Source organism: Mytilus edulis, chromosome 12 (genome assembly GCF_963676685.1).
Source record: "Mytilus edulis chromosome 12, xbMytEdul2.2, whole genome shotgun sequence".
NCBI lineage: Eukaryota > Metazoa > Mollusca > Bivalvia > Mytilida > Mytilidae > Mytilus > Mytilus edulis.
Genome location: NC_092355.1, coordinates 4,408,548 through 4,420,394, shown reverse-complemented (window position 1 = coordinate 4,420,394; position 11,847 = coordinate 4,408,548). Strand labels below are relative to the sequence as shown.

The window sequence follows — 11,847 nt, the reverse complement described above, 5'->3', positions numbered from 1 at the left end:
GTGATTGTTTTAGGAATACGTTTGTAAAATTAAATAAAAGACAAACAACTATCAAAAAGATTGAATAAAAATGATTGAAGTATGAAGAGACAAAATCAGATTTGTATAATAAATGGAATTGAAACCTATAAATTACAGTGTAATAATTTGATAAAATTAACATCAAATAACCTTCAAATGGAACATGAAGTTATCATTGACAGAACAGAATTACGCTACCATTAAAATCGTGAAATAGAACAAATGAATTATAAAGTAGTCATTACTGTTACAGTTGAGTCAACAGTCACTCAAAATATGAAAGTCTCGTCATGTAGCTAGCCTCTATAGTTTGGCATTTAAACAGGCATAGTTGGAAATAAAGGTAATGATAAAGAAGAAAAAGTTTATAAATTGGTCACTCTTGTATTTTTTTAAGACATATAAACGTTTTATTTCTAAATATATCCTGTATACAATTACCTTAGTCGTCCAGGAACAGGCTAAGGGTCCCTGTTTACAAAATGAACCATCTATCCAGGGGAAATAGAAGGCAATAAAAATCTAGTCCACTTTTTACCTTGGATTTACAATTAGTGTTAAAAATATAACCATATAATGTTAGAAGCATGTAACAGTTCTATAATTATTTTAAAGTAGTAAGTACATGAAACTAATAAGATAACCACACAAAAGATGTGCATTTACTACAATTAACATGATAGTTTAACTTTTATATCATTTTTTTTATATTTGTATAAATTGTTAACATCGATATTCTTATACGATAAACCATAAAAAAAAAATATGCACTTTGACTCAAGTTTATACTATAATTACTGTCTAAATTCTCATTATTGCCGACTCCAATTTTGTCTTATCAATGATGTCAATGCCTTTCAAAAGAAGAACAGATTTTAGATTATTTTTCAAGTTTTGTTTCCAGATATTACCAATATCTTGCGGCGCTTAAGGCGTTATGCTAAATATTATTGAATTTCTAATTTTCCATAGTGTCCATTTAAAATATATGATAATTATGTTTAAAAAATTTTCATATTTTAGTTCTCCCGTGTTTTCACCTTACATAATGTCCTTTTCAACAAAAGAATAATTAATTCCTATGTTTGATTTGATAAGTATTTCTTGGAGATTTTTTAAAATTAACTGAGATGTACTACAATATGTACAACTAAAAAAAACGTTGCAGGGTTTCTATATTACTTTTATTTTGACAAATGTGTCATTTTCCATTTGAAATCTTCATTTTCTTAAACTTTCTTTAGTATATAAAATATTGTGCATGGATCTTCATTCAAATTCTTTTACTTTAATTGTCAATTTTCAAAAGTTTTAATCCCGACCACATATGTTCCAAATATTTCCTCCCACTTAATTTGACATTTTGGAGATACATCTTTATCTAAAACCGTACGAATATTTTTGAGTTTTAACATTGATGGTTTGGTTGTTTAAGTTAATGATCTCAAGGTCATGAAGGTCATTTGATATCTTTAATTTACTTTCATAATGTAAATTCTGGTTTACGCAAGATTTCAATATTTGCACGAAATCTTTACGAATTGCCTGTTAATTTTTGAAAATTTAGAAATACAATTCTCCGATCAATTAGATTCTATAAATTTCTGTACAGCTAATAAAATATGTAGTTTCTGAATTCCAAATGTCCTTGACAGTTGTGATATCGCTTTTCAAAAAAGAAAAGTAGAACAATGGTTTATTTTTGAAACGAATAGAAGAGTTTCCAAATATTATCGTATTTAAAATAGCACTTTTTTTTAAAGGTGCATCAACATTTTGAATGAATCCTGACCACGTATTTATTATTTTCTGATAAACTTGTGGCAGTTGGTTCATATCTAAACCATTTAAACTTGAACACTTCCATATAAAAAAGGCATCATTATATTTTTCATCAAATTTCCGCAGCCAATACTTACCGATCGTATTCAAGCTTTCTAATGGCTCTGGAATAAAACTATATACAAGTTTTGTTTGTTTACTTTTTATAAACGTATCTATTCTTACCATTCCCATCCCCCTTTTATTTCATTCAAACAGCAGACATTTTTGTCTACCTGATTCACTTTTCTGTCCCATACGGAATTCCTCGTATTTCGATCTGGTATGAACAAAGAGAAAGTATCATAGTTTTTACTATAGGTGTTTTACCTGTAGATGTAAGCTTCCTACTTTTCCATACGTGTATACAATTTTTTCTATTATTTTTCTCCAAATACATGTATTATCGTCATCTATTTCATAACCATGACACACTCCTGATGTTTTAACATTGCCATTTGATTTTATCAAATTTAAATCGATTTCTTTTAGAAGTCCCTAAAAGTAAGCCATTTGTTTTGTCATGGTTTATTCTAGAACCCGAAGCTTTTTCGTATAAAGACAAAATTTTAAAAGTATTTTCTACAGATTTTTCATTTTTATTAAATACCTGGGTGTCATCTGCAAACATACATAATTTAGTTTCTTTAAAGTTCCCTCCTTCATCTGGTAATTTTAATCCTTCTACTTTAGTGTTACCCCTAATAGCACGTGCCATGGGTTCAGCCTGTATGATAGACAAGAAAGGCGCTATTGGACACTCTTGCCTAGCTGAGCGAGTAATCGAAAAGTATTTTGATACAAATCCATTTGTTTTAATACACGTAGTAGCATTGTATTATTAGTTACATAAACATTTACTGACCGGGTACGGAATTTACCCTGGTCAGTAGGTTTGATACCTGGTGAGGCGAAGCCTGTACCCGTACCTGTACCCGGTCAGTAAATGACTATGTAACGAATTTACCCCATCGATTCACATGTTTGAAACGACAAAAACCTAATGAGATCAAATGCCAAATGATGCACAAATTTGAGACAACTTGCCAAGTAATGCACATGTTTGAGACAACAAAGGACTAGAATTAGACAACAAACAACAAATTCATGATGCACATGTTTGTGACAACAAATGCCAAGTGATGGACATGTCTGAGACGACATTAAATGATGTACATGTACGTATGAGACGACAAATGCATACTGATAGAAATCATACATGAATATAAATAGACATGTTTAAGACGACAAACAACAAATGATGCGCATGTTTTTGACAACAAATGCCAAGTGATGGATATGTTTGAGACGACAAACACCAAATGTTGCGTATGTAAGAATCGACTGGCTTTTTCTTTGTTAAATACTACAAATATAAGTGTAAACAAAAATTTAATTCAACAATAACAACACCATGGCATGAACAACTAATATCACAGTCTCAGTAAATTTTGACAAATTGTGTCATTGAATGTTAAGAAAAGATCATCAATGTCATTTTGAAACATTAAAATTGAAGTTAATTGTTCCAATTGTACATCCTGAAAATGCGGGCAAGATTGGTTTATTTTGAACATTTGAGATATTTGCAATTGTCTCAGTTTGCAATGAACTTGATTGAAGTCAGCAAAGAGATCAGAAATATTTAAACCCTGCAACTCTGAAATGGCGACTGAACGACAAGCTGAAGGTCCATCCCCACATTCTTCAATCATCGGCACAATACTTGTACTTTCATTCACTGTTTCAGGTGGCGGCAAAACAAGTAAAGTTGACTTTTCAGGTGCTGGCAATGCTAGAACAGCAGAATTTTGGGTGGCTAGACTTTTTCCCATTGCATGGCTCATTGCAATTTTCTCTTCAGTGTCAGTTCTCTGATAAACAGTGAGAGACTGAACTGATTTATGTCCGGTCACTGCCATTATTTGAGATGGATTAAACATACTTTTTGTCAATATTGTTGCTCCAGTTGCACGAATGGAATGATTTGTGTAAATTTGTGAAAGTTTAGCCCCCTCACTCAACTCTGTCATGAATTTTGCCAATGTTTTTTCTCCTAATCGTGAGTTACAATACCAAATTGTATCGTCATCATTGAATGATTCCTTCAGCCTCTGCCATAAACTAGTGCATAAAGGATGAAGTTTGCTGATATATGTTTCATAAGATTTGACAGGACAATAGGGTGATCCAGGGAACTCGGGCATAACGCCTGAGGTTGATTCTCTGTCATTACCTCTATGATTTTTTTGTGAGTTCATCTTCACACTTTGCCACATAGTTAAGTCCAGTCTTTGGATCATTTAAAACTTTAAATGTAGATTTTGTCATTCCATGCATATTTTCCTGTGATCTTCTACAAAAAAATAGCCTGATATCAAATTGCACTTTGTTCAGTAGAGCTTCTGGTGCGTCAGGGATCATTATAATAGATTCATATAATTTCATATGGTCTGTTTCATTGATGACTGGGTGGTGGTCAACACTGCCTTTACCTAACCTTTTTAACTCTGCAAGCGCTGCCTTCAAACACTCATTTGCATCACAAAACTCAGGGCCCTTTATTATATCAATCTTCCGGCTGTAAGGAACCCCATGTAGATGTCTGTTTAGAGCATGTCTGGTGTTTTCGAACGATGTAGCTTTGTAGTGTTCACCGTCTTGTTTACGTGCGTTCATGTAAAAGTGCCCCAACACTTCGTTTAGTTTTCCTGAGTTATATTCCTCAAACTGTTCGTCCTCGTCTGTTGCTTTTAAATATGCTTTAAGAAGTATTGCTGTTTTTTGGTTACTTTTGATTGTTTCTTTAGAATTAATCAGCATTTTCTTTTTTTCAATCTCGTCTGCTGTCAGAGACGCAAACCGTTTCGTCGCCATTTTGAAATTTTCTGTTGAGAGCAAAGAACGATAACTCTATCGTTGACAGGGTATTGCTAAAACAGTGACCGGGTATAAAAAATACATGGTCTTTGTCAGGGTATTGCTAAAACATAAACCGGGTATAAGTAATACATGGTATTCACGTGGTGCTAATTAAGGACAGGGATTGGTTGATTTCTTAAGAGGTGGGGTAAAATAGCCTTTCATCCATGTTCTAAATTCATCGCAAAATTCAAATTTCTCCAATACAAAATCTATCCATTCCCATTCAACCCTATCGAACGCTTTTTGTTAATCCAAAAATAATATAATCCCTTCTTCATCTTCGTTGTCAATATATTCTATAATGTCCTGAAACATTCAGTTAGCCTCGCTTATATTTCTATTTTTAACAAACCCTTTCTGATCGGTATGAATAATTTTAGGCAGTACTATCTTAAGTCTTTCAGGTAGAATCTTTGCAATAATTTTGTAATCACAATTTAGTAGAGTTAGCGGTCTCCAATTTTTCATATTTTTCCTTTCTCCTCCTTTATATAGTAAGGTTAAGACCCCTTATGTTGAGAGTTACTCAAAATAGTATAATCAAAAATTTCTTGTAGTAAACTAAAGAAATCGTTTTTTTATTATGTCCCAGTATAAAACATAAAATTCTGATATTATACCATCTTCGCCAGGTGATTTGTTTAGTTTGAGTAATTTTAGTACCTTTTCTACTTCACATATATTTATATCTCTATCTAACAGTTCTTTATCTTCCCTACTTACCTTAAATTGGTCACTCTTATATCAGCACGCTTGATCAGAAATGAATATGATATAAATTAAGTTGGTTTTTGGTTTGGTTTTATAATAACTGCCTACAACCTATAAAGACTTAGATTTAATATGGTGTTTCTGTTTTAAACCGGATATCAAGGATATTATCTGTTTTGTTAAGATAACAACTATACCCATTAAATGGTTTATCTAAAATGTTTAAAAAAAAATTTAAAGAACAACTATTTGTTTTTTTTGTTTTTGTGTTCCTCAACCATGCTGCTTTCTTTAGTGTCGCACCCAATCAAAACTAATAAAAAATTAAAAGAAATATATGTTATAAAAAATTACAAAACAAAACAACAAAAAGATTAAAGTTCAAATATTCTGTCGTTGATTTCCAAAAGAATGACGTATGTACAAATCTGATAAATATACAAAAAATTCTTCAATCTTGTGGTTCCCTTAATTTCTCACCCATCTCCATGCTAGGATGAATATGATACCAGAGAACATCCCTCCGAATCCACCCACAATGCATAACCCAAACGAGTAGTGAAAGTTGGAGGCATCCAGCATCTGTCCATCGATTGAAATTGTAGCGAAGACAATAACCCCGATCAAGGCAATTACTCCTGTAATAAAACAGTATATCTGTTAAACCTATTCCTCGATCGATTTGATTAAAAGCATGATTGCTTATGAGAAGCGAGTTTGTCTCGTCCACAAACCAAAGGTTTTTCATAGTTTTAATTACGAAGATATACGTACATTGTATCTTATGAAAAACATGTCTTCAACATTACTATGAAGAATTTGTTGAGAAAAAGAAGGCGCTAGCTAAAGTGTTCTAATATATTTTTTCAAAAGTATTATCATTTCAAAAGTCCTGCAATAAAAACATTCAGCCGATATAAACCATTTAAAGCGAAACCATTGTACGTCAATGACAAAATTATATTTTATATTTTTTTAGCATAACACACAAAAAATATTTGATCTATGCTGAAATAAGACTATATATTATAAATCACTTTTAAAACAATTTGTTTTCAATATGACTAAATACCAGAATATTATTTGTGTGAACTGATTAAAAGATCAAAGATTAAAAGATCAAAGCCATTGTTACATTATAGTTCGTTTCTCTGTGTGTTACGTTTCGGTGTTGTGTCTCTGTTGTGTCGTAGTTCTCTTATATTTAATACGCTTCCCTCAGTTTTAGTTTGTAAATTGGATTTGTTTTTTTTTTCTCTATCGATTTATGAATTTTGAACAGAGGAATACTACTGTAGCCTTTATTTTTCGCTGATTACCTGATAATATGAAAGAGTTAAGTTTGCAATGAGACTAGTTTTCCAAAAGTTTCAAAGATTGAAAAATAAGTTTAAGAAATAGTTCATGGTGGCTTGAATTGATAGTGATGTTACTATGTGTTTGCCTATAACTCAATTTTTTTATCGGTATTAAGGCACAACAAGAGGTAAAATAAGTATATATTAAGATACGGCTAGTCTGATTGGGCAGATACGGTAACTAGTTTGAAATGAAGCATTCCAGTCAAGGTAAATAGGGATAAGTCGGAAACAATGCAAAGTATTTCTACTATCACATGTACGACAGAAGTGTTTGTTAACAACTAATGATGTGTGTGTGTTAATTGAAACAATCAAAACTAATTCGACGCTGTTGGTCAGATTATTACTTATCATTTATTTTTGTTTACATCGGGTATTGACCCGAAGTATTTGAACAGTGTTATATAGGACCATTATAACGGATTTCATTTCAATACGAAAATCACTTCTGTATGTGTGTACCTGCTATTAAGTTGAGTAAGCCTGTAACCACAAACAGTATCCCTCTTTCCTTCAATACAAACATCTTGAGAAAAGCACATATTACCGCTGCTACAAAGGCTAATAGTGCAAGACATTCCAGAGCCTGTGCGGCTTTGAATTGGGCGAGTTGTAAACCTGTAAATATGCATACATATACATGTAGTTGTTCCGGACCATATGAGTATTTGGACCATACGCGTATGGTCATGACCATATGCATATACTCATATGGTCCGACCATACGCGTATGGTCCGAACGTACGCGTATGGTCAGACCATATGAGTATAATACTCGTTTGGTTAGTAACGGGCCTGACCATATGAGTATTTGGACCATATAGGTAATTTTTTTTTAAATTACATTATACAAATTTCAATAATACAAAAACTTTATATAAAAAACAATGATAGTTACATGACAATGTAATATTTTTATAATTCAAATACTACGTAAAATTTAAATGTTGATGCTATACATTGTAGCTAGTTTTCATCGCTAATTCTTGCATGTAGGCTTGGGGTGACATTAACTTCCACACGGTGTCATAGCTTTTTTGTATCTGCCAGTTTTGGTTGTGCACGATACTTTTCATTTACACCTTTTGTTTGCAATTGAAAAGCTAGCCTTTTTGTTGCTGCGTACAGTGATACCGAGGTCTTGAGCCATTCCGATATGTCTACGGTGTTTTTAAGAAGCTCTAGATCTCAAATATCGTAACATGACTGCAATACACCATATTCACAAGACACCTTAAATAAACTTTGTTACTTTCCAGTGACTTCTTGTGTGTTCATTAAGAAATTTTTGAATTTCATTTTATAAGTCGACATATTGCCAATCACTCGTTAAAACAAATCAGTAATGACCATCGGTAATGACCATCGGTATAACATGTGCTTATTATAGTATTGACAAGAAAGTAAAGTTAACTATGTGAAACTTCTAATTTTTATTTAGGTAACCTTTTTATCATAATATAATAATAAAAATTACCTATATGATAGCGTCTTTTTAATGAACGATCATACAATGAAGAGTCTAGAAGTTTTAAAGTAAACTGTAACATAGTGTTAATTACCCCGACCATACGCGTACGATCAGACCATACGCGTATGGTTGGACCATATGAGTATATGCCCATATGGTCATGACCATACGAGTATGGTCCAAATACTCATATGGTCCGGAACATAGTCAATGGTAACTGATCGTTCATTTTTAATACCCTTAGTTATTCAAACACTCAAATATACAGACAGAAAATTAAATAATAGCGTTGAATCTATAATTTAATCTATATCGGGAAGGCTTTTGATTGTCAACATTATGACGTCAATGATGCCTTGTTAATTATATTTTTAAGAGAAATTTGAAGAAACAAAATTAACTGTTTTTTTTCTTCAAGAAAGAGTTAATACATTGTATTAAATAGAGTTGGCACAATGCATTTCGAAGGTGTTTTAATTGTAAACATTGACACAAGAGACAATGCAATGTATTGAAGCGAGTTGTTGCAAATTACTTCGGAGACGTGTTTCATTTTAAGTTAATGACTTAATGAAACGATTGGCACATGTGACAAGATTTTACCTGCATGAGATATCTGACTTAGTGTCGTTGCTACACTAGGAAGTGGTAGTACATTCACACAGCCCGCACGTCTCAAAGGACGTTCATCTTTAGCGTGATTCAATTAACATTTTGGCTAAATTAGACGCTAACTGCCTGTGACAGTTTTAAAAAAGACGCCTAGTTAACGACTTAAATGCCCCTTCTCACATACGGCTATATTATATATAAGGTCAACAGTAGTATACCGCTGTTCAAAATTCATAAATCGGTTGAGAAAAAAAAACCAAATCCGGGTTACAAACTAAAACTGAGGGAAACACTTAAAGTATTAGAAGAGTGCTTAATTATAATACTGGTCCCTTTGACCTTTTTATTTAATGTACTTTCGGTTTTGCCCGGTCGTAAGTAATTCGTACGGTGCAATTGTTGTTAAATCAAGGTCTGAGGTCAAAACAGAATATTCCCAAATTTTGCTAGAATAAAACAAAATGCCCTTTTCTGGTCCTTTAAAATATGTGTTTTCTAAAACTTATCTGAACCTTATAAAACAAAATAACATAAATCCAAAATCAAATGAGAACTTAAATGTTGATTGCGCAAAATTAACAGAAAATTGAAAAAAAACTTCCAAAAATGATAAGATAACAATAAAAGCTGAATGTTTCCTTAGGTTAGAATAAATTATGTAAAAAATCGAATTGATTTATCGTGTTTAGGCCTAGATTATTTTTTTAATATTCTAAACTGCAATTAATATGGTGAAGTTCATGATGCAGCCTTCTAATGACGCTTTTGTGGTTGCCCTAAAAAAACATCTGCAAAAAGGGATCGTTTTGCATTTTTTGGCTAGATTATCTGATTATATTGTCAATATCGGCAGAAAATGATTAACTATATTTGAAAAAGGGTAAAGAACAAAATATTTCGCATCTCCCATGATATTTAATATCAGTCTGTATTTCAACTAACATCATTTGATATTGCATGCTATGAAACTTTTGCCTAAGCACACCTGGTTGACTTACTAGGAAAGCGATTGCGTGATGTTGACCTATTCAACTATCTTAGTCACAATTACGTTCTATAATTCTGCATGTTACTTGTTTATTTAGGATTTTGTAAATTTACTAGCTACCCATGTGGTGAATGATTTAGAAATTTGAAAAATGTGGACATGTGATCTCAGTTAACCTCTATTCTTTTATTACTTTAGAATAATTTCATTCAGAATCTAACAAAACTAATGTACATAGGTCATGTCACAATTTACTCTGTGATTATATGCTATGTTTGTTTCCTTTGATCACGTCTGTGTTCTGACTTAATCAAGCAACGTACTAGGGTATTTTTAGAATGACATATGTGTCAAGTTTAATTGCAATATAAACATTGAAATAAAATTGAATTATTTGCATGGACAAAATTAATGTCGAACATCGCCTACGTTTTGAATCAATTTGGTCGGCATTTTTTTTATCGGAACTTCAAATTTTATCAAATCAAACAAAATGTATCCACTCCCAAAAAGAAACAACATTTTATTCTATGCTGCTACAAAATAATACAATGACTGAAAACGTATGCATTCAACAGTTATTTGATAACCATTGTAAAAATCGTACAAAACATCTTTTCACAAGTCGAGTTACGACGTATAAATATTTATCGTGTGTGCGAGAGACAGTTTCTAAACTAATACAATTCTTAAAAACGTGGGGTTAGGAGGTAAAATACACAATGTAGCAAAAGTGTTATGATGGTGTAATCTATTTAGCCCGTTCATTTTAATTAATAAACGTTTGGCCATCTTTGCTATATTTACTATACTGTAAAAGTCGTGTGCTGTCCGCGATAGTTGGATATGGTTTATAATGTCACCAGGAGTCGTCAGAATATCCGCATGGTGCCACTTTCACAAGACCTCTGGCAATAATTTATTTAGACATGTCAATTATCAAATTATGGATGAACCCAGAATTAATAAAACGTGTTTTTCCAAATATATACATATGGCAATATGTATCGAGATGCTGTAAGATGTCGTCATGTCGATAATCGATAGTCGAATTTAACATTTATTTTGATTACTTATCAAGAAAAATAAAACGTTAATATTTATGAATGTCTGCATATTTCTTTGGAGTAAACATTATATTTATTTTTATCCTTTTGCAAAGTATCCCTTTAACATGTTTAAGAACAAACGAATGAATGTAAACAGCAAAACGTGAGTGAAACTCAAATTCGTCGACAGTTTAAGTATTTTATTCTATCCATCTATGCATCTATGCAAAACACATTTATAGTCTAATAATCAGGAATTGAACAAAATCGAGCACACTTCTAACAGTAGAGAGTTCATATAGTGTGAAATATGCATGTGCAAAACATTCATTTGGGATATATGTAAACGCAATACTATGGAACTGAGGGTAGTGAAATAGAAAGATGATAATTGGAAAGTTGAAAACATCCCGAGTGTCATTGGTTATAGTTTGAAGTCGTCCGCCTGTTTCAATAGTACGGATTAAATCAAGTTATGATGGAGAAAATATAGCTACATTTATCTAATTGACTAGGATATATGTAATGCAAGCACACAATAAATTTACATTATCGAGTAACAAAACATCATCAATATCTCAAAATGAAATAATGAAAATCGAGTCGATAATCTGTTTTCAAAGTCAAAGTGTGAAATACGTGTAGCTGCGGTTCAGGAAAAGAGGAATTTTGTTAAAAAAATAAAGGAAATACCTCTTATGTCAGAACATAGTTCCCATCCATATGCTGGTTCACATTCTTGCCATAGTCCAAAATGACCAAATTTGACACCTACTTCATTCTTTAGTATGTACCAATATGTGGTTGAAAATCCTATAATATGAAAAATCAAGGATACAACACTTATAATACTCCCTCCAATTACCATAGGTGGAACTTCTGCTAAAG

The 11,847-nt window shown here is 32.1% G+C and overlaps 1 protein-coding gene and 1 long non-coding RNA gene across 2 annotated transcripts; both read right to left on the bottom strand.

The window, feature by feature from the left end:
- Positions 1 to 4,080: 4,080 nt before the first annotated feature.
- Positions 4,081 to 4,719, bottom strand: LOC139499340 (uncharacterized). The gene has a single exon (XM_071288010.1). It carries the CDS (start codon positions 4,717 to 4,719, stop codon positions 4,081 to 4,083), a length of 639 nt encoding a protein of 212 aa, XP_071144111.1.
- Positions 4,720 to 5,149: 430 nt separating this feature from the next.
- On the bottom strand, positions 5,150 to 7,472 carry LOC139498756 (uncharacterized). Its single transcript, XR_011658005.1, has 2 exons — positions 7,302 to 7,472; positions 5,150 to 6,116 (listed from the first exon to the last, which is right to left on the bottom strand). It is a non-coding gene; the product is annotated as an uncharacterized lncRNA (long non-coding RNA).
- Positions 7,473 to 11,847: the final 4,375 nt, after the last annotated feature.

Bases quoted from the DNA above. Each gene is read 5' to 3' on its own strand.
- LOC139499340 (XM_071288010.1), bottom strand. From the start codon at position 4,719: ATGGCGACGAAACGGTTTGCGTCTCTGACAGCAGACGAGATTGAAAAA.